A 24415-nucleotide genomic window follows, 5' to 3' on the forward strand; every position below is an offset into this window, starting at 1 on the left:
GTCACACTTTTATTTACCACCATAATTTGTAAAATGAATAGAAAATATAGTCAAGACATTTTTCTGGCCATTTTGAGCATTTAATCGACCCCACAAATGTGATGCTCCAGAAACTCAATCTGCTCAAAGGAAGGTCAGTTTTATAGCTTCTCTAAAGAGCTCAACTGTTTTCAGCTGTGCTAACATGATTGTACAAGGGTTTTCTAATCATCCATTAGCCTTCTGAGGCAATGAGCAAACACATTGTACCATTAGAACACTGGAGTGAGAGTTGCTGGAAATGGGCCTCTATACACCTATGGAGATATTGCACCAAAAACCAGACATTTGCAGCTAGAATAGTCATTTACCACATTAGCAATGTATAGAGTGGATTTCTGATTAGTTTAAAGTGATCTTCATTGAAAAGAACAGTGCTTTTCTTTCAAAAATAACGACATTTCAAAGTGACCCCAAACTTTTGAACGGTAGTGTACATTTACCTGCTGTTTTAGCTTTTCTCTTTACCCCTTCTCATTCATACAATGCAATCTTCAGCTGCCCAGTTTGGGTGAGTCTGTGCCCTCTGCAGGCTCAGATTCCTGTTTGAAAACCCAATGCGGTCTTCGCCTGTTGTACGTCATGTTGTGTGTTCTGAGATGCTTTTCTGCTTATCACGGTGTTTAATGTGAAGCTCTTGACCTGTGTCTTCATGCTGTTATACACTGTGCTGATTGCATGAACGTGAAGAAGTGATGGTGTTCCTAATCAAGTGGCCTGTGAGTGCATGTGAGGGCTAACTGCATGTAGTGTGTATTGGAAACACTCATTTGTTTCGGCGCACATGCATATTCATTGATTAGTGAGCATGCATTGAACACATTGCTAATTGCATTGCCTTTTCATAGCTTCGTGTCTTAACTCAGTTCAAGCCCAGTCCTGCTGGCTGTGACATTAGAGCAGTGAGAACCCTGCGCTGCTCTCATTCCCCGCCGCTGTGGGCTCTTTAGTCCTCTTAGTCCAGCCGCATTGTCTCGACATGTGCGTGTGACGCGCGCGCTTTCACGGCCATTTCCCTCGCAGCTGGTGTTCGCGCAATCCCTCCGGCGCCTAGCAACGGGACGCCATTTTAATTTCACCTCAGTGCTGATTAACGAACTGAAGGATCGAAGGCCTCTTCTGTCTGTTTTCACCATGTGCGCATTCATTTTTTTCTACCTCACGGAGCTCGATGGTGCCAAAAGAGCAGGAAGTTTAACAAGCCAGCAGGGAGAAGTGTGTGTGTGTGTGTGTGTGTGTGTGTGTGTGTGTGTGTGTGTGTGTGTGTGTGTGTTCACTTCTTTCTTTCTTTCTTTCTTTCTTACAAGTCTGAAGGAAGGAACCGATTGACCTTCTCTGTCTGGCATGAAGCTGTACAATGACTTATAGATCCACTAAAGCAGGAGGTGTTTAAACTTTTGGGGCCAGATGTACATAAAAAATAATTCTTCACTAAAATAAAAAATAGAGTCTTTACTAATCATAACACATGTTTATTGCTGAATCAGCCAAATCCAAACTTTCTCCTCATGAGCCTCACTGTGACACCTTTCTGTTTTTGCCAGCATTAACCTTTTCAGCAGTTTGTGCTACAGTAGCTCTTCTGTGGGATTGGACCATATGGGCTAGCCTTCATGCCCCATGCGAATCAACGAGCCTTCGACACCCATGACGCTGTCACTGGTTCACCGGTTCTCCTTCCTTGGACCACTTTTGTTCGGTACTAATCGCTGCATACCAGGAACACCCCACAAGATGTTCCATTTTGGAGATGCTCAGACCCAGTCATCTAGCCATCACAATTTAGCCCTTGTGAAAGTCACTCAGATCCTTACGTCGCCCATTTTTCCTGCTTCCAACACATCAACGTCAAGAACTGACTGTTCTCTTGCTGCCTAATAAACCCCACCCCTTGGCAGGTGCCACTGTAATGAGATAATTACTAATTATTCCATGAAATCGAGTCGTACATGAGCTGATAGCCAGCGAGGCACGTAGCACCGAGTTGTCTATAACCCATGTACGACGAGATTGAGTGGAATAACTGTTTTATTCTATCCACATTCACTGGGTTTTGAGAAACAGAGCATTTTTATTTTTATTTTTTGCAAATTCAATGAATAAAAACTTGATACAAAACGTCCAACAAAGTAATTTCTGCTTAGCAGACACGTGACAAATTGCATACATGCATAATTTTCATTCATATTAAAGATGAAGAATGTAAACAAACCAGCAAAATGACAGCAGCAATTTGTGAAAAATGCTATAATAATAATTCTTGAAAAATAAAAAACGATCCATCAAATACTTTCATTCCATATTTTGTTGCTTTTTTTGGGGGGGGCGTGGGTGGGTTTGTTTTCGAGTAGTTTTTATTTCATCCTCAGTTGGTTCAGCACCATGTTCCACCATTTTGTTTTTCTCTACACACGGTATATGAGCTGATAGCCTAGTAGTAGAGTAGCCAATCAGAGCACACGATTGCTCATATCCAGTGAATGTGGATAGAATAATCAATGTTATTCACTTCACCTGTCAGTCGTCATAATGTTATGGTTGATCGGTGTATAATATCTCACTTTTAGAAATATTGAATTGTCGTTCTTATTTTCATTCACACATTTATTCATCTATGGAGCACTTGCATGTGACGTCACAGCCGATCCAGATTGTGACAGACGCCATCGTGTCGGTCAAACGCCATATTCCGCCTTCTACTTCTACTTCTGGTTCTACTTCTGCTTTTACTTCTACCTTTTCTTCTGGAAAACCCTACTATATACAATTCTACTACAACGGCTGTGGCTACAAGCTCTCCCTACCTGTGCACGGTTTTTGTGTTTTTTGTGTGTATTTTTGCGTGTTGTTCGTCTGTACCGGACTTCAATATCCACTACAACCGTATGGACTTACTGGACATTGGTTTCCAGCAGAAAATGACGGTTTGTAGCGATTTCCATCGCATGCACAACATTCCGGACGAGAAAAAAAAAAAAACATTCCGGACGAGATAGCGAGACCAGCGGGGTCTCTGTGGATTGTTATCGGAAGCAAAGCGAAGGAGGCGGCGCCGGGAGCCGAAGCAAAAGCGGGGCTGCAGAGCCGGCCTGTTGACTAAGCTCAGAAAACAGCCACTCAAATCTCCACTGCCAAGCCTCTACCTCTCCAACGCCAGATCCATGTAAACAAGACGGACGATTTGGAATTACCTTATTCTATTCTGTAATCGGCTGGTCAGTGCTATACTCAATACTTAAGTGACTTACCCATCCAATGAGGATTCTTGTTTACAAGATGCCACATCTGAGTCGCTAACAAATCCTGAATTTCTGTAGAGATAACTGTCCAGAGATTTATAAGCACGCACTGAACAGCGAGGGAAAGTTAATGAGGTACTGGCAGGTACTAAGCCATAAGGGTCACAAATCTGTAGATCGTTTATTTTAGACATATATCTAGTTATCTGTTCATTAGAAAAATGAGCCGTGTAGTCCGTCGGTTGAAATTGATCCATTCTGTACACGAGTGCAGCAGTATTCAGCGGTGTTTTTGACCGACAAGATGGCGGTTGTGTACTTTCCGGTCACATGACTGCAAGATCTCTATAGTATCTGTTTTATCCTGCACAGTCGATCAGTCACAGATAATCCCTGAACAGTGTGTCCTCGTCACTTTCCCCAACCTGTGTCCTTCTATACTGAGTAAAATTAGCTCACAGATACTTTGTTTATGAACCTGTAATATGTTTGTTTATTACTGCCTAATATATCCCATCCATTATAACGAGATAATCGATGCTATTCACTTCTTCACCTGTCAGTGGTCATAATGTTATGGCTGTATAATTAACTGATGTTTATTTAATGATAGTCAAGTCAGACACTCATTGATAGACTTTATGTCACATTAATAACAAAACAAACATGTCCATTATACTTGGCAGAAAGCAAGGACGCAGCATCAATGCATCTTTGAAGTGGCGACTCTTGTCTTATTTTTGCGTTCTGTTATTGTTGTTGTTGTTATGCGAAGCTCCTACACAGCATGTACACTACCGTTCAAAAGTTTGGGGTCACTTTGAAATGTCCTTATTTTTGAAAGAAAAGCACTGTTCTTTTCAATGAAGATCACTTTAAACTAATCAGAAATCCACTCTATACATTGCTAATGTGCTAAATGACTATTCTAGCTGCAAATGTCTGGTTTTTGGTGCAATATCTCCATAGGTGTATAGAGGCCCATTTCCAGCAACTCTCACTCCAGTGTTCTAATGGTACAATGTGTTTGCTCATTGCCTCAGAAGGCTAATGGATGATTAGAAAACCCTTGTACAATCATGTTAGCACAGCTGAAAACAGTTGAGCTCTTTAGAGAAGCTATAAAACTGACCTTCCTTTGAGCAGATTGAGTTTCTGGAGCATCACATTTGTGGGGTCGATTAAATGCTCAAAATGGCCAGAAAAATGTCTCGACTATATTTTCTATTCATTTTACAACTTATGGTGGGAAATAAAAGTGTGACTTTTCATGGAAAACACAAAATTGTCTGGGTGACCCCAAACTTTTGAACAGTAGTGTACGTTTTAGTATTTCTCATTTCACCCTCCTGTAAATCTTTTAAACCCCACAGGTCTGAAGAGCTCTGAAAAAGTGAATTTAGAAGGGAATTTGTGTTCGTAAAGATATAACAATCAGGAAACAATGGCCATGATGCTGAAAAACCTTACATTTCCCATTTCTCTTATTAATATGAAATTTCGCATGACATTTTCTGTTCCTTTGAGTCATGTTGGACTTTTCTAAAATATTACTACTCTAATGCTTCATTGTTTTTTCCCCTTCTTTCTTAACAACTTAACAATTGCTCACACACATTAGTTGCTAACACGTATTCGAGAGGTGGAAAGTAATAAAGTACACATACTTTTGTTCAAGCATTTTACTACAGTGGTGCTTGAAAGTTTGTGAACCCTTTAGAATTTTCTATATTTCTGCATAAATATGACCTAAAACATCATCAGATTTTCACACAAGTCCTAAAAGTAGATGAAGAGAACCCAGTTAAACAAATGAGACAAAAATATTATACTTGGTCATTTATTTATTGAGGAAAATGACCCAATATTACATATCTGTGAGTGGCAAAAGTATGTGAACCTTTGCTTTCAGTATCTGGCGTGACCCCCTTGTGCAGCAATAACTGCAACTAAACGTTTGCGGTAACTGTTGATCAGTCCTGCACACCGGCTTGGAGGAATTTTAGCCCGTTCCTCCGTACAGAACAGCTTCAACTCTGGGATGTTGGTGGGTTTCCTCACATGAACTGCTCGCTTCAGGTCCTTCCACAACATTTCCATTGGATTAAGGTCAGGACTTTGACTTGGCCATTCCAAAACATTAACTGTATTCTTCTTTAACCATTCTTTGGAAGAACAACTTGTGTGCTTAGGGTCATTGTCTTGGTGCATGACCCACCTTCTCTTGAGATTCAGTTCATGGACAGATGTCCTGACATTTTCCTTTAGAATTCGCTGGTATAATTCAGAATTCATTGTTCCATCAATGATGGCAAGCCGTCCTGGCCCAGATGCAGCAAAACAGGCCCAAACCATGATACTACCACCACCATGTTTCACAGATGGGATAAGGTTCTTATGCTGGAATGCAGTGTTTTCCTTTCTCCAAATATAACGCTTCTCATTTAAACCAAAAAGTTCTATTTTGGTCTCATCTGTCCACAAAACATTTTTTCCAATAGCCTTCTAGCTTGTCGACGTGATCTTTAGCAAATTGCAGACGAGCAGCAATGTTCTTTGTGGAGAGCAGTGGCTTTCTCCTTGCAACTCTGCCATGCACACCATTGTTGTTCGGTGTTCTCCTGATGGCGGACTCATGAACATTAACATTAGCCAATGTGAGAGAGGCCTTCAGTTGCTTAGAAGTTACCCTGGGGTCCTTTGTGACCTTGCCAACTATTACACGCCTTGCTCTTGGAGTGATCTTTGTTGGTCGACCACTCCTGGGGAGGGTAACAATGGTCTTGAATTTCCTCCATTTGTACACAATCTGTCTGACTGTGGATTGGTGGAGTCCAAACTCTTTAGAGATGGTTTTGTAACCTTTTCCAGCCTGATGAGCATCAGCAACGCTTTTTCTGAGGTCCTCAGAAATCTCCTTTGTTCGTGCCATGATACACTTCCACAAACATGTGTTGTGAAGATCAGACTTTGATAGATCCCTGTTCTTTAAATAAAACAGGGTGCCCACTCACACCTGATTGTCATCCCATTGATTGAAAACACCTGACTCTAATTTCACCTTCAAATTAACTGCTAATCCTAGAGGTTCACATACTTTTGCCACTCACAGATATGTAATATTGGATCATTTTCCTCAATAAATAAATGACCAAGTATAATATTTTTGTCTCATTTGTTTAACTGGGTTCTCTTTATCTACTTTTAGGACTTGTGTGAAAATCTGATGATGTTTTAGGTCATATTTATGCAGAAATATAGAAAATTCTAAAGGGTTCACAAACTTTCAAGCACCACTGTAGATACTGAGTTCATTCACATGGAAGCATAAAAGATGTCGTCTAATGGACTAATTCACTGCTTCAGCACATTTACTGTGTATTACTGTCCAGGAAGAAGCAGACTTCTCTGTACAAGTCAGGTAGAAGAATTGCAGTGTGTCTGAATGATCCCTGGGGTTGAGCTATCAGTGTGAAGAGTTTTGAAAATGAGAAATGAAAATGCTTAGTACTAGCAATCATAAAATATAGAAATAAGCAGCACTAGAGCACCCCAGGGCACGGTGCTGGCCCCTCTTCTCTTCACCCTGTACACCGCGGACTTCTGCTACAGCTCAGAGCTGTGTCACATTCAGAAGTTTGCCGATGACACAGCCATCGTTGGGTGTATCAGTGACGACAGAGAGGAGGAGTATAGGAGCCTGGTGAGGGACTTTACTGTGTGGTGCAACAGGAACCATCTGCAGCTCAACACCTCGAAGACCAAGGAGCTGGTCATTGACTTTGAGAGGTCCAGACCAAGGTCACGACCAGTTCTGATCGAGGGAGTCGAGGTGGAGGCTGTGGATTCCTACAAGTACCTCAGGCTGTGGCTGGACAGCAAGCTCGACTGGACTTGCAACACCAATCACTTATACAGGAAGGGACAGAGCAGGCTATACTTCCTTAGGAGGCTGCGGTCCTTTAACATCTGCAGGAAACTCCTGTGGATGTTCTATCAGTCTGTGGTTGCCAGTGTCCTGTTTTACACCGTGGTGTGCTGGGCGGGCAGCACATCCAAGAAGGACACATCCAGGCTGGACAAACTGATCAGGCGGGCCGGCTCTGTGGTCGGCATGAAGCTGGACTCTCTGGTGACGGTGGCAGAGAAGAGGATGATGGACAAACTACTGAACATCATGGACGATGCCAGTCACCCTCTGCACACCGTCATCAGCAACCAGAGGAGCCTGTTCAGTGACAGAATGCTCCTTCCCAAGTGCAGGACGAACAGACTCAAAAACTCCTTTGTCCATCACGCCATCAGACTGTACAACTCCTCTCTGGGGGGGAGGAGGGGTAACAGGAGGACAGAGGACGGGAAGGAGCAGTAGCCTAGCCTGACAATAAACAATACCGGACAATGTGCAATATAAAGTGCAATTTTCTTTCCTGCTTCCCCCCCCCCCCCCCCCCCCACACACACACCCTAACCCCACTTCTCCCCCCTTCCCCCCTCCCCCCTTCATCTCTTCCCCATATCTTATTCTTTTATATTTGTATATGTAAATACTTAATTTATTTTAATTTATCTAGACGTTTTTCTCTATTTCTTTTCTCTGTTTATCTGTAATGATGCTGCTGGAATCTTAATTTCCCTGAGGGAACCCTCCCAAAGAGATCAGTAAAGTTTTATCTAATCTAATCTAATCTAATCTAATCTAATCTAATCTAATCTAATCTAATCTAATCTAATCTAATCTAAGCATTTATTTCATGTGTATTTAATGGGGGACATATTTGTCTGTCCAGTTTTAACAGAAATACTTTATATTTATTGGTCACTGTTTAAGCAGTTGATTTGGTGAGTGATAGTGAAGAACTTCGTGTGTTTTGTCACAAGGTTGATGTTCTGAGTTTGGGAACAGATTTATTGTTTCAGAAATTTATAGCAAGTGAGAAACCCTATAAGAATGAATACCGACTAGTGACATCTAGTGGCCACATCGCGTCATTGCAAATTAATTATCAAAGTGTGAATGAATGAATGAATGAATGAATGAGCCGAATTTGACCTTGATCATGCCCAGACATGACTTCTGACATTTATTTATGCATGATAATAAAGTATCTGGAACGTTTAATAAGAATTAAACAGTTATTAAAGTGAATGTAATGCCCCTAAACCACACTTTTTTCCTTGTACAAAGCAACAATCTTTATGTTGACTGACCATGTGTTTTCGAACCATAGCTGATCCAAAAGGCCATAAATTTATGGAAAATCAATAAGATCAGCCGATTTTCACGGAATCTGCTGAGACTGAACTGGAAGATCCCGAAAGGGTGCGTGACATCACACGTGTAACAATCCAGGGATCGATTTCGTTCATGTGTGCAGCAGTGGTTGGATCAGTCTCGATATGGAATCATGTTTTGGAGAGAATTCTGATAGTGACTGGGATTCTTATATGTCGGATGAAGGGGCAGAAGATTATCAAGGATACTCCGGAGTAATGGTTCTCTTTTCGAGCCCCCAAGATGAGAAACTGCCAGTTCACTCAGTTCACCACAGTCTTCCTCTGTAGAGTGTGATAGATAGATAGATAGATAGATAGATAGATAGATAGATAGATAGATAGATAGATAGATAACCGTTCAAAAGTTTGGGGTCACCCAGACAATTTTGTGTTTTCCATGAAAAGTCACACTTTTATTTACCACCATAAGTTGTAAAATGAATAGAAAATATAGTCAAGAGCATTTTTCTGGCCATTTTGAGCATTTAATCGACCCCACAAATGTGATGCTCCAGAAACTCAATCTGCTCAAAGGAAGGTCAGTTTTATAGCTTCTCTAAAGAGCTCAACTGTTTTCAGCTGTGCTAACATGATTGTACAAGGGTTTTCTAATCATCCATTAGCCTTCTGAGGCAATGAGCAAACACATTGTACCATTAGAACACTGGAGTGAGAGTTGCTGGAAATGGGCCTCTATACACCTATGGAGATATTGCACCAAAAACCAGACATTTGCAGCTAGAATAGTCATTTACCACATTAGCAATGTATAGAGTGGATTTCTGATTAGTTTAAAGTGATCTTCATTGAAAAGAACAGTGCTTTTCTTTCAAAAATAAGGACATTTCAAAGTGACCCCAAACTTTTGAACGGTAGTGTAGATAGATAGATAGATAGATAGATAGATAGATAGATAGATAGATAGATAGATAGATAGATATGTGCAGAACGTGGTGGGTACCTTTCATGATGTTTTCCTGAACAAAACTAAAAACAAATCGAGTCTTACAATATTGCAATCTGAGAGCATTTAACACGTTTCAGTTAATAATTAATGATGATGATTGCACGCATGCATTTTTCTTCCTGTTAAAGTGCATCAGATATGATAAGATCGGATGTCGCGAGCGTGTAAATGTTGCTCATAATCCTGCATCTGGTGCACTGTGTGTGTGTGTGTGTGTGTGTGTGTGTGTGTGTGTGTGTGTGTGTGTGTGAGATAATCAGGGAATTGATCAACTGTCCAAATGTCAGATCAAATGTCATTTATTACATAAATGGGTTTCTTTTTGCTCCAGTAATTCCCATGTGGTCGTCCTGGTGGTGATGAACACTTGATGAATCAGATTTATTATTACTAGGCGACATTGAAATCTGCTCGCTTCGTTTGCACAAACCTGTCGCTTTAGATTAGCGTCATTTCTCAGAAATCCGTGAACTGAATGTCCTGTTGTATATGGATTTGAACATCCAAACACAACTCAGCGCTTTCCCATCGTTATTTTTGTAAGATTCCAACAACAATATCCAATTTCAGCAAGTAAACAAGTACGGAGTCAGATGAACGGAGGGGACCCAGATAACTGGGGTTCTGTGTGTGACGTCATATGTGATGAGCCCTGAGGGGTCATACACTTTAACTACCGCCTTCCAAGACCGATATTTTGCTCAGGTTAATGCCTCTGTCCAAGAGAAATAGGATGAACTGGAAAGTGAAATAAAGCATCTGATGGAAAAGCATATACCTCAAAAGACTGTAGCTAAACCAAACAGTTTACCATGGTGACAAAGCCGCACCTGAAAATTACAGACCCGTCTCACTGACCAGTATCATTTGCAAAATCCTCGAGCATAATGGATCACTTAGAGCAATATGATATCCTGCTGGACTCGCAGCATGGCTTTAGGAGTAAACGCTTGACTGAAACACAGCTGATCCTTACTATTGATGACAGTGCAAGAGCCCTTGATCAGGGGAAATCTGTGCATATGGCCATTCTAGACTTCAGTATAAGGTGCCCCATGAGAGATTGCTGAAGAAACTTCACTAAAATGGGATCAGAAACAGTCTTCATCAATGGATCAGAGATTTTCTGACTGGCCGGATACAGAGGGAAAGATCTCATCTTCCAGGAAAGTGCAGTCTGGAGTGCCCCAAGGCACAGTGCTGGGACCATTATTATTTTTAATTTACACCAATGACCTGCCAAATATTTTGAAAAATCAAGCCAGACTCTTTGCAGATACTACTATAGATGGGGAACATGACATGGATTCTCTCCAAGCCGACTTAAAGTCTTTGGAGTCATAGCAGAATACATGGAAAATGAGTTTTAATCCATTTAAATATTCAGTCATGGTAATTTTGTCTAAGAGAAATCCTCCTCGGCCAGAGTACTCCTTCTGTGGTCAAATTCTGCACCAGCCAAACCCTCGTCCATACTTAGGGGTCCAGCTGGATTGTAAACTCAACTGGGGGCAGCATGTGAAAAACACAGTTTGTAAAGCAAACCGTACTCTTGGCTTCTTGAGAAGAAACCTCTGGTTTTGTCCAAAGCAGGTGAAGGAAACGGTGTAGACAACCTTGGTGCGTTCTGTATTAGAATATGCTTGCTGTGCTTGGGATCTATACAGAACAGGCCTCATAAATAAGGTAGAAAGTAGAAAGCACAGGACACTAGATCAGCATTTCTCAACCTTTTTTCAGTCACGGCACCCTTCAGACGTATGCAAATTCTCAAGGCACCCCCATATAAAATATACGCAGTCACGCTGACCATACGCTGACCCCGGCAGTGACGTTGTGACATGGGAAAGAGGGCCATGAGACACATTTTGATGATGCATGAGGCGGCGATGATCTGCATTAGTGTAGCTATTGGTTTTTGGAATTTTAATTCATTTTATTTATTTCAATGTTAGAATATATAATTTTTTGATGGCACCCCTAACAAAGCCAGACGGCACCCTGGTTGAGAAAGGCTGCACTAGAGTGAAGATAGCAGCGTCACACAGATGTTAGCTGAACTTGGGTGGAATACACAGGCCGACAGAAGAGAAAAACGTCGTTTAGTCATGTTATACAAGATTCAGAAGGGGATGGTGGGCATTGATCAAGACAAGTTCATAAAATATTCTGGTACAAGAAGACATTGATATCCCATTTGCAAAGAAATACATTTATAAGAACTACTATTACTATGAATTACTATTATGTATGCAAACTCCACACAGAAAGGCCCTCGCCAGCCACGGGGCTCAAACCCGGACCTTCTTGCTATGAGGCAACAGCGCTAACCACTACACCACCGTGCCGCCTACATAAATAATATTTTTTCGAATTACTATTATGTAGTTATATATTTCTTCATGGGGCGGCATGGTGGTGTAGTGGTTAGCGCTGTCGCCTCACAGCAAGAAGGTCCGGGTTCGAGCCCCGTGGCCAGCGAGGGCCTTTCTGTGCGGAGTTTGCATACATAATAGTAATTCGAAAAAATATTATTTATGTAGGCGGCACGGTGGTGTAGTGGTTAGCGCTGTCGCCTCATAGCAAGAAGGTCCGGGTTCGAGCCCCGTGGCCGACGAGGGCCTTTCTGTGCAGAGTTTGCATGTTCTCCCCGTGTCCGTGTGGGTTTCCTCCGGGTGCTCCGGTTTCCCCCACAGTCCAAAGACATGCAGGTTAGGTTAACTGGTGACTCTAAATTGACCGTAGGTGTGAATGGTTGTCTGTGTCTATGTGTCAGCCCTGTGATGACCTGGCGACTTGTCCAGGGTGTACCCCGCCTTTCGCCCGTAGTCAGCTGGGATAGGCTCCAGCTTGCCTGCGACCCTGTAGAACAGGATAAAGCGGCTAGAGATAATGAGATGAGATGAGCTTTTAACGATCATCATTTCAATGCAAAATCGCTAGCTGCTAAACTTGGTGTACACAGACTGGGCACTGAACTCGTGCAGGGTCTCTCTGCCTGCTGGCGGATCCGCACATGACATCATGAATCTGGATCAATATGGCTCCAGACTCCTTTGGGATTGTATCTATCCAGTCAAAGATGTGTTAAAAAAATTCAAGATTAATGATGAATACACTTGTAGTTCAACAGAAGAAACTATTTTTCATTTGTTTTTTCACTGTATGTATTCAAATATGTTTTGAACAGATATGCAAAACTTTATAAACAGAGAAACAGGATACAATGTCATTATTAATGTTTTGATGTAATGTTATATTTTGTATTTCATGGTGTGGATACCAACATTCACTACATAATTCAGCTTCTAATACTTTTAGGAAAATTCCACATACATAAAGCAAAATGGTCTGATTCCAAACCTTGCTTTAAAAATTTTTCTGTTGAACTGAAGCACTATTGCAGCCTGTTGGAATATGTTAAGAACAAGAAAGCAGTAAGGACTTTGAAAACCCTGAAGGACTCAAAACTCATATAACTGACTTCCTCTGGCTTTTTGTTGTTATTTTTGTTTTGTTTTGTTTGTATGTTCCCTTGCATTGCTGAGAACTGACAGACATTGTACCTCTTTGTTTGTTAAATAAATAATTTTAAAAAATAAAAAAAAAAGACTCCTTTGGGATTTTTCTAGATTTTATTATTTTTTCTGCTGTAGACAGATGGCCTTGTGCAAAATCACCCTTCTGAATGAGTGTATAAACTAGTATACGTTCATATACTAGTGCATCTCAAAAAATTAGAATATTGTGAAAAAGTTCAATATTTTCCATCAGTTATTTAAGAAAGTGAAAATGTTATATATTATAGACTCATTACACATAAACTAAAATGTTTCAAGCATTTTTCTATTTTAATTTTAATCAGTATGGCATACAGTACAAAAACATAAAAAAAACATCTCAAAATATTAGAATATTTCATTTCAAGTTTGAGTAAAACAGTATGAACACAGTGTATCTCTCGGTCTAGTTCAGTACACACAACCACAATCATGGGGAAGACTGCTGACTTGACTGTTGTCCAGAAGATGATCACTGATGCCCTCCACAAGGAGGGTAAGCCACAAAAGGTCATTGCTGAAAAGGGTGGCTGGAAAAGGTGCACAAGCAACAGGGATGGCCGCAGTCTTGAGAGGATTGCCAAGAAAAGTTGATTCAAGAACTTTGGAGAGCTTCACAAGGAGTGGACTGAGGCTGGTGTCAGTGTATCAAGACCCATCACGAACAGACATCTTCAAGAAAGGGGATACAACTTTCGCATTCCTAATATCAAGCTACTCCTGAGCCAGAGACAATGTCAGAAGTGTCTTATTTGGGCTAAGGAGAGAAAGAAATGGACTGTTGTTCAGTGGTCCAAAGTCCTCTTTTCAGATGAAAGTACATTTTGCATTTAATTTGGAAATCACAGTTCTAGAGTCTGGAGGAAGAGTGGAGAGGCACAGAATCCAAGGTGTTTGAAGCCCAGTGTGAAGTTTCCACAGTCTGATGATTTGGGGTGCCATGTCATCTGCTGGTGTTGGTCCACTGTATTTTATCAAGTTCAAAGTCAACACAGTCATCTACCAGGAGATTTTAGAGCACTTCATGCTTCCATCTGCTGACGAGCTTTTTGGAGATGCTGATTTCCTTTTCCAGCAGGACTTAGCACCTACCCACAGTGCCAAAACTACTACCAAATGGTTTGCTGACCATGATATTACTGTGTTTGATTGGCCAGCCAACTTGCCTGACCTGAATCCCATAGAGAATCTATGGGGTATTGTCAAGAGGAAGATGAGAAACACCCGACCCAAAAATACAGACACGCTGAAGGCCACTATCAAAGCAACCTGGGCTTCAATAACACCTCAGCAGTGCCACAGACTGATCACCTCCATGCCGCACCGCATTGATACAGTAATTCATGGTAAAGGAGCCCCAACCAAGTATTGAGTGTATAAATGAATATACTTTTCAGAAGTTGGACATGTCTGTATTGTAAATCCTTTTTTTGATTGATCTTAGGGAATATTCTAATAATTTGAGATACTGGATTTCTGATTTTCATGAGCTATAAGCCATAATCATCAAAATTAAAACAAAAAAGGCTTTAAATATTTCACTTTACATGTAATGAATATAGAATATATGAAAGTTTACCTTTTTTAATTAAATTATGAAAAAAAGGAACTTTTTCATGGTATTCTAATTTCTTGAGATGCACTAGTACACTACCGTTCAAAAGTTTGGGGTCACCCAGACAATTTTGTGTTTTCCATGAAAAGTCACCATAAGTTGTAAAATGAATAGAAAATACCGTATAGTCAAGCCATTTTTCTGGCCATTTTGAGCATTTAATCGACCCCACAAATGTGATGCTCCAGAAACTCAATCTGCTCAAAGGAAGGTCAGTTTTATAGCTTCTCTAAAGAGCTCAACTGTTTTCAGCTGTGCTAACATGATTGTACAAGGGTTTTCTAATCATCCATTAGCCTTCTGAGGCAATGAGCAAACACATTGTACCATTAGAACACTGGAGTGAGAGTTGCTGGAAATGGGCCTCTATACACCTATGGAGATATTGCACCAAAAACCAGACATTTGCAGCTAGCATAGTCATTTAGCACATTAGCAATGTATAGAGTGGATTTCTGATTAGTTTAAAGTGATCTTCATTGAAAAGAACAGTGCTTTTCTTTCAAAAATAAGGACATTTCAAAGTGACCCCAAACTTTTGAACGGTAGTGTATATTTAAAAAAAAAACACAACAACAACACTAAAGTGGTCCAGTGTAGGATATGCCCTTTACACTTTAAAGCAGGGCTTTTCAAAGTGTGGGGCGTGCCTCCCCTAGGAGGCGCCAGAGTTCTTCGGGGGGGCGCAACGTGAGGAAAAATAAACCAGAATAAGTTACTACTGCGGACATTTAGCGAACTTCAGCTAGCCTTTGCCAGAGACAAAATGGATCGATTTTTAGAACCTAAAGCTACAGTGAGTGAGGAGACAGAGTCTGGGCCAAGCAAAAAAAAGAAGGAAGTATGAGCACGATTATTTAAAGTTTGGATTTTCATGGACTGGATCTGAAGATGCTCCACTGCCACAGTGTGTTGTCGGCCAAGTGGTGCTAGCTAACGATGCTATGAGATGTTTAAAATGTGTAAAACAAGATTTTTTTTAAAAAAAAGCACAGATGTTTAAAATGTGTAAAAAAAAGATGTTTTAAAAAGTACAGATGTTTAAAATGTGTAAAAATGTTTTAATAAAGCACAGATGTTTAAAATGTGTAAAAGTTTTTTTTAAAAGCACAGATGTTTAAAATGTTTAAAAAAGATGTTTTAAAAAGCACAGATGTTTAAAATGTGTAAAAAATGTTTTAATAAAGCACAGATGTTTAAAATGTGTAAAAAAAGATGTTTTAATAAAGCACAGATGTTTAAAATGTGTAAAAAATGTTTTAATAAAGCACAGATGTTTAAAATGTGTAAAAAAAGATGTTTTAATAAAGCACAGATGTTTAAAATGTGTAAAAGTTTTTTTTAAAGCACAGATGTTTAAAATGTTTAAAAAAAGATGTTTTAAAAAGCACAGATGTTTAAAATGTGTAAAAAATGTTTTAATAAAGCACAGATGTTTAAAATGTGTAAAAAAAGATGTTTTAATAAAGCACAGATGTTTTAAATGTGTAAAAAAGATGTTTTAATAAAGCTCATGTTTAAAATGTGTAAAACAAGATGTTTTTTTAAAAAAAAGCACAGATGTTTAAAATGTGTAAAAAAAGATGTTTTAAAAAGCACAGATGTTTAAAATGTGTAAAAAAAGATGTTTTAAAAAGCACAGATGTTTAAAATGTGTAAAAATGTTTTAATAAAGCACAGATGTTTTAAATGTGTAAAAGTTTTTTTTTAAAGCACAGATGTTTAAAATGTTTAAAAAAAGATGTTTTAAAAAGCACAGATGTTTAAAATGTGTAAAAATGTTTTAATAAAGCACAGATGTTTAAAATGTGTAAAAGGTTTTTTTAAAGCACAGATGTTTAAAATGTTTAAAAAAAGATGTTTTAAAAAGCACAGATGTTTAAAATGTGTAAAAAATGTTTTAATAAAGCACAGATGTTTTAAATGTGTAAAAAAAGATGTTTTAAAAAGCACAGATGTTTAAAATGTGTAAAAAAGATGTTTTAATAAAGCTCATGTTTAAAATGTGTAAAACAAGATGTTTTTTTAAAAAAAGCACAGATGTTTAAAATGTGTAAAAAAAGATGTTTTTTTTAAAAAAGCACAGATGTTTAAAATGTGTAAAAAAAAGATGTTTTAAAAAGCACAGATGTTTAAAATGTGTAAAAATGTTTTAATAAAGCACAGATGTTTTAAATGTGTAAAAAAGATGTTTTAATAAAGCTCATGTTTAAAATGTGTAAAAGTTTTTTTTTAAAGCACAGATGTTTAAAATGTGTAAAAGAAAAAAAAAATGTGTACAACAACCATTTTTTAAATACGAATGGAACATTAAGTAGGGCGGCACGGTGGTGTAGTGGTTAGCGCTGTCGCCTCAGAGCAAGAAGGTCCTGGGTTCGAGCCCCGGGGCTGGCGAGGGCCTTTCTGTGTGGAGTTTGCATGTTCTCCCCGTGTCCGCGTGGGTTTCCTCCGGGTGCTCCGGTTTCCCCCACAGTCCAAAGACATGCAGGTTAGGTTAACTCATCTCATCTCATTATCTCTAGCCGCTTTATCCTTCTACAGGGTCGCAGGTGAGCTGGAGCCTATCCCAGCTGACTACGGGCGAAAGGCGGGGTACACCCTGGACAAGTCGCCAGGTCATCACAGGGCTGACACATAGACACAGACAACCATTCACACTCACATTCACACCTACGCTCAATTTAGAGTCACCAGTTAACCTAACCTGCATGTCTTTGGACTGTGGGGGAAACCGGAGCACCTGGAGGAAACCCACGCGGACACGGGGAGAACATGCAAACTCCACACAGAAAGGCCCTTGCCGGCCCCGGGGCTCGAACCCAGGACCTTCTTGCTGTGAGGCGACAGCGCTAACCACTACACCACCGTGCCGCCCGTTAGGTTAACTGGTGACTCTAAATTGACCGTAGGTGTGAATGTGAGTGTGAATGGTTGTCTGTGTCTATGTGTCAGCCCTGTGATGACCTGGCGACTTGTCCAGGGTGTACCCTGCCTTTCGCCCGTAGTCAGCTGGGATAGGCTCCAGCTCGCCTGCGACCCTGTAGAAGGATAAAGCGGCTACAGATAATGAGATGAGATGAGATTAAGTATAGCAACAACAAAAATTGTAATGGGGGCGCTGTTGTTTATTTGCTCTCTGAAGGGGGCGCTGTTGTTAATTTGCTCTCTGGGGGGCGCTGTTGTTAATTTGCTCTCTGGGGGGCGCTGTTGTTAATTTGCTCTCTGGGGGGCGCTGACTCTCCCGCACTGAAAAGCCCTGCTTTAAAGAATGCAACTTCACAAGGTTGTTGTGAGCGAAGGCGCGCATGCGCAGTATCAATCAGGAGCCTAAAGGCGGAAGTGAGTGGCTGTGCTTCAGTGAAGCGTGTTATGAAGATTTTAGAGAGTGGTTTTAGTTTAGTGTTTGCTGCGTTAACTGTGTCAGTCGCTATAATTGCGGCGGTTTTATACTGCATGGAGGATTCAGCAGAGTCTGTGGAGTATAAAGGGTAAAAACTTCATCAACATCTTCAGCGCTGTGTTGGATAATGGAATGATGTGTGAGGAGGCAATAACACCGCACTGTGCACATCCAGTCCTGCCTAATGAACACTGAGCATGCTGAACAGTTATAATAAGTCATTGTAGTGAGCGTGTTTTTACATGATATACCTTTTTAATAAACATCCGGGTTCAGTATGCGGCTGTTTGTTTATGAGCTGTGCTGAATCAGAGGAGTGTTGCATGCTGTCTGATCTACAGGAGAGAAGAGCAGGGGCTGTGGGACGGCGTTCAGGGGCCTCCAGGCACTGTGTTAGTGTGTATGGGACATGATTAATCCTTGTGTTTTACTTTTTTCTGCTGCAGATTCAAAAGAGAACCCATCCTGTTCTGACACCAATTAAAATAGAAGTGTCTCTGTCTCCCTCTAGTGGCCGGTTGTATTACAACTTTTAGCCCCGCCTACTGCCATGGAAGTGAACAGCTGCATGAACCAGCTGCAGAGCCATGGCCTCACTATTATTACCCCTTTTCCACCAAAGCAGTTCCAGGGCTGGTTCGGGGCCAGTGCTTAGTTTGGAACCGGGTTTTCTGTTTCCACTGACAAAGAACTGGCTCTGGGGCCAGAAAAACCGGTTCCAGGCTAGCACCAACTCTCTGCTGGGCCAGAGGAAAGAACCGCTTACGTCAGCGGGGGGGGGCAGAGTTGTTAAGACCAACAACAATAACAAGACCGCGAAAGATCGCCATTTTTAAGCGACGAGAAGCAGCAGCTGTACAAACGCGAAGTCATTTATTATTATTATTATTATTATTATTATTATTATTATTAATATTTGTTGTTGCTGCTGCTTCTTCCATGTTGTTTTTGCTTCGATATTCGCACCAAGGTTTATGCAAATGTAGCGACATAACTGACATATACAGCGACATAATGACGTGTCTTCCCTTAGCACCGCAAGCTATGGAAAAGCAAACTGGTTCTCAGCTGGTTCGCAAGTTGAACGAGTTGTGCACCGGCACCAGCACCGAACCAGCTCTGGAACTGATTTGGTGGAAAAGGGGTATATTAGCCCTTTTCCACCAAATCAGTTCCAGGGCTGGCGCTGGTTCACAACTCGTTCAACTTGCGAGCCAGCTGAGAACCAGTTTGTTTTTCCATAGCTCGGGGTGCTAAGAGGAGCCACGTCATTACGTCACTGTATACGTCAGTTACGTCGCTGCGTTTGCACAAACCTTGGTGCGAACATCGAAGCAACACCAACACGGAGAAGAAGAAGCAGCAACAACAACAATAATGGATGACTGCTGCTTTACTGCATCCATGATATCTCGTCACTTATTTAAAAATGGCGCCCTCTCGCGGTCTTGCTATTGTTGTTGGTCTTAACAACTCCGCCCCCCCGCTGACATAAGCAGTTCTTTCCTCTAGCCCAGCAAAGAGCTGGTGCTACCCTGGCCCAGAGCCAGTTCTTTGTCAGTGGAAACAGAAAACCCGGTTCCAAACTAAGCACTGGCCCCGAACCAGCCCTGGAACTGATTTGGTGGAAAAGGGCGTTGTTGTTGCTTCGATGTATGCGCCAAGGTTTATGCAAATGCAGCGACGTAACTGACGTATACAGTGACGTAATGACGTGGCTCCCCTTAGCACCCCGAGCTATGGAAAAGCAAACTGTTTCTCAGCTGGTTCACAAGTTGTGAACCAGCACCAGTCCTGAACCAGTCCTGGAACTGATTTGGTGGAAAAGGGGTATTTTTTGTTTATAAACGCTTTGAGACCTCAAGAATGGCACAGGCTGCTCCCGATTAGGGGTCGCCACAGCGGATCTTTTGTCTCCATTGCTCCCTGTCTTCCACATCCTTCCCTACCACACCTGCCACTTTCATGTCCTCTCTCACCACATCCATGTATCTCCTCTTTGGCCTTCCTCGTTTTCGTTTGCCTGGCAGCTCCATCCTCAACATTCTCCTTCCAACATCTCAGGATGTGCCCGTACCATCTCAGTCTCATCTCTCTTAGCTTCATTCCCAAGCTCTCCACATGCTGTCCTTCTGATGTGCTCGTTCCTTATCCTGTCCAACCTCCCATCACAAACCTTAACATCCTCAACTCCGCCACCTCCAACTTTGCCTCCTGTCTCTTCGTTAAGGGTCCGGTCTCCAATCTGTACATCACAGCTGGTCTCACTACTGTCTTATACATCTTATCTTTCACTTTTGCTGGGACTTTCCAATCACAAATGACTCCCGAAATCCTTCTCCAACTGCTCCACCCTGCCTGCACTCTCTTTCTCACCTCACTATCGCAGCCCCTGTTTTCCTGCACAGTTGACCCCAGGGACTTGAATATACTGTTTTAAGCGTTAACAATAAATCTAATATAGTAATTTTTATGATTAAAGTGATTCATATAGGTAGCGGTCTGAGTGAAAGACCTTGACTTCTACAACATCACAGCAGGAAGTCTATTGGTCTCATGGCCATTTCCGCTATACTAAAACACAGAGCTGACTGCAACTCCGATCCTCCATTCTGAGCTAATTTATCGCCATGCCACACAGATGTGTTGCTGGCGGGTGCAGAAACACATCAGAAGGTGGATTTACATTGCATTCACGGCCCAAGAATGTTCAAACTACAAAGATTTGGACGCGTTTTGCAAGAAGTTCATGGGCACATTGGGCGCCTACGAAGTGGTCTCTCCTCTGCTCTGCACATTTTACTGAAGACTCGTACGAGACCTCTGATCTGTTGAGGATTGTTGGCTATAAGACCGGATTGAAAGAGGGTGGAGTACCAACAATTAAGGAAAAAGAAAACTGCAAGAAAAGGAAAGTGAGTAGAGTTGCACCAGTTCTCCTGGAGCATGAGCCAAGGGTTGTTGCTAAAACCCGGGACGGGACATATCGCTCGGGCAGTGGCCTCTCCACGGTTGTTGCTAAAACCGGTGACGTCCCATTCCGTCCCGGGTTTTAATAATTGCCTGAGCACTCAGTCTGGCGAGAAAGCGTGGAGCAGCCGTCTGATTTCTAAACTGGATATTGCTGCCATCTCGCCCTTACGTGGAAGAAGCGAATGAACGGAGAACTGAACGAACAACTGAAAATCAGATTGTTTCAAAAACAATCGGCCTTCAAGAAGCGAGAACACAGACGGGTAAGTTCTGACTCTCATTTGGATACAAAACAACAAAAACACGTTGTTTACCTGCATTTAGATTAATACATGTAACTTGTATTGTGTGTTTAAGTTAGCGGTATAAGATTATTTAATTTGCTTCAGAATGTGATTCTCAGTTCATCTGATTATTTAATTAGCCTTTTACGTTTTATCAGTGAAAATGCATGCATGTACATGTGTGTTGCGTAAGTTATAACACCCATCCTGTTTTAATGAGAGTCAACCCACAATCAGTGAAGTCAAATCAGTCTTAGTTGAGCAAGTCGGTAACGCTATTTCTTACTTTCACCAGAAATTTTTATTTACCGTATTTTCCGGACTATACGTTGCTCTGCAGTTTAAGTCTCATCAGCCAAAAAATGCATTATGAAGACGAAAAAAACATATATACGTCACACCGGACTACAAGTCGCACTTTTTTTTTTAAAGATATTTTTTGGGGCTTTTTCCACCTTTATTGGATAGGACAGTGTAGAGACAGGAAACGAGCGGGAGAGAGATGGGGAGGGATCGGGAAATGACCTCGGGTTGGAATCGAACCCGGGTCCCCGGATTTATGGTATGGCGCCTTATCCACCTGAGCCACGATGCCCCCAAGTCACACTTTTTTGAAGGGTTATTCTATCCATAGAATGTGTGATTGTATCTGATAAGCGGCGCGTGGTTACTGCGCGACTGCATTGTTTATTTAATAAACGAACAGCTGAGCAGCGATAACGCGCCCTTTGCCCTGTAAGTACCTAGTCTGATTATTTTAAATATCTACTACTATCTTTAATACTATCACTATCGTTATTACTAATAGCCTATATTATTATTATAACTAATATTAGTAGCCTATTACTGATGCATTAATCAGTTTGCTTTTAGAATATTTTTACCGGTAGGGCTTATTATCGCCCCATGGCTCTTTCATCTGTGTTATTAAAGCTGTAGTCATCATTGAGGAGGGTCATTCTTTAGGGCCCGTTTACACGAGGACGCTGTTGGGTAAAAACAAATATTTTATCGGAAGTGCCTTTCGTCTACACGGGGACGGCGTTTCCGAGGCTGAAAAACGGAAAAAATTGAAAACGCCTTCCAGAGTGGATAAGTTAAAAACAGCCCCCGTTGCATATCCGTCTAAACTACCCAATACGCCAAACTCTGCTCGGATCTGCTCACGTCGGGTACGCGTTTACATCATACATATGTCATATACTGTCCATGCCAGCCTGGGAAGTAAGAAAGTAAGTAAAAAAGTAAGAGCATGTCTGATTACATCGATCCAACGGACCTTCAAGCTGCTCTGGCAGCTTTAATAAACGTCCAGGAGTCCTTCGAACATCTATACCGAATCTGCACATATACCGTTAATGAACAGAGGCGGGTATAGCATGCTCTTACTTTCTTTCTTACTTTTTTACTTACCATAGCCAGAGTAGTCAAAGTTTTCGCGGCGCAGATGTGCAGATCAGACAAGACGGAAGACGTTGCGCATGCGTGCAGACATAGCGGAGGTCTTTCACAGCACCACCTAGCCGCCTGGCATGCACATCCAATTGAATTCCACACGTTTATGCGTCGCCGTATAGACGCAGATTTCCTCCTTGAAAACGGTCGTGGAGACGCGGAAAAAAGTGAGAACGAAAACGGACTTTTGCGTTTTTGTTTCAGACCGTCCCCGTGTAAAGTGGGCCTTGTTTTTGGCGAATTTTATTTCATCAAATCAGAGGTCAAGTAGGCTATAGGTATATCATCTCCAAAGACAGGTACGGTAGTAAAAACAACCGTCTAGTGAAAAAAAAAAAAACAACAACCACCGCTCAGAGAAAAAAAACAGGCAGAAAGTGCCCCTGCCAGTTAACGTCATATCAGATAAAAACATTAAACGTTATTCAGACCATTAACACCATAACATCAGAGACGAAGAATAAAGTTCATCTTGGAAGGAGAGTTATTTTTAAAAATGCAAAACAAAATCATTTATAATAGCCCAGAGAAAAACTGGCTGAATATGTACCGTAACATCAAGTTATTCAACAGCCTATAGGCCGAAAATCAGGGCTTAATTTGAGCCGGAACATGACGGAACAAGATCCGTAACCTCCGTTGTCGGATCCGGCAGCTATTTTCATTTCATTCGGTGTTCCGGCAGCTATTTAAATGGATCAGATCACCTCCGTGACCATCACAAAGGGAAAAAAATCAAACAATAAATTAAATAAGTAAATAAAAATGTGTTTAGTGTTCGGTTTTGATTTTGATATCTGTTGTTGATTTCTCTCCTATGACATCCACAAAATCTATGCGAAAGGGGAAGAGGGCGGGACAGGGGGTGTATACTTCCGCTCAATAGAACAGCGGGTTTTTTGTAGCCGTTAGCTTGCGCTGTGGAAAAAATGGCAAAAAAACAAGAAAGCTTACTAAAATGTTTAAAATGAATTCTCCAACTGGTTTTGTAAACCCTTTATTTCTTAACTATTACTTGAATTGATTGCACTGATGTTTGCTGGCACTGCTTTTAATGAGCAGGAGAAAAACAGGGAGGGATCGGAAAATGACCGCAGGTTGGAATCGAACCCCGGTCCCCGGATTTATGGTACGACGCCTTATCCACCTGAGCCACGAACTTCTGCTGGCACTGCTTTTAAATCCTCTATGTAAATCCTTAAAATGAGTCATTTAACTCATGTCTTGTGTGATCTGATCTCTAATGGTGAAATAAACCAGTTGTGATGAGTACAGTCTGTTATTTTAGAAGATACATTTAATATATAATTTAATATATAGCCTAATAAAAATAATATTTTATAATATCACGACATATTACTGTCTGTAACTGTTCGTCACTAAAGCGTTTTCTAAGATCATAATGTCTGATTTTTTTTTTTTTACACACACAATAAGCGCGTGTGTGTATAAAGTTATAGTAAACCACCCCCCACCTTTTTTTTTTTTTTTTTTTTGAGTCGCCAGACCCACCCACCTCCTGTGTTCCGGGACCTCCCACTTCACAAATTAAGCACTGCCTAAAATCATTACATAACTTATTTAAATAACTATAGGCCTATCATTA

The 24415-nt window shown here is 41.1% G+C and overlaps 1 protein-coding gene across 3 annotated transcripts in view; it reads left to right on the forward strand.

Annotated features, from left to right (window-relative positions):
• Positions 1-17991: 17991 nt before the first annotated feature.
• Positions 17992-24415, forward strand: part of htatip2 (HIV-1 Tat interactive protein 2) — a 34076-nt gene continuing 27652 nt past the window's right edge. Inside the window, exon 1 of one of the 3 annotated variants that reach the window (XM_060941850.1) lies at positions 17992-18185. In XM_060941850.1, the coding sequence (XP_060797833.1) occupies positions 18067-18185 (119 nt within the window). In that variant the 5' untranslated portion in view covers positions 17992-18066. Of the gene's footprint in view, positions 18186-18217; positions 18237-24415 lie in introns of those variants that run through there. The other 2 variants (XM_060941849.1, XM_060941851.1) reach the window with 2 other exon arrangements.

The sequence above is a fragment of the Neoarius graeffei genome, chromosome 15, assembly GCF_027579695.1.
Source record: "Neoarius graeffei isolate fNeoGra1 chromosome 15, fNeoGra1.pri, whole genome shotgun sequence".
NCBI lineage: Eukaryota > Metazoa > Chordata > Actinopteri > Siluriformes > Ariidae > Neoarius > Neoarius graeffei.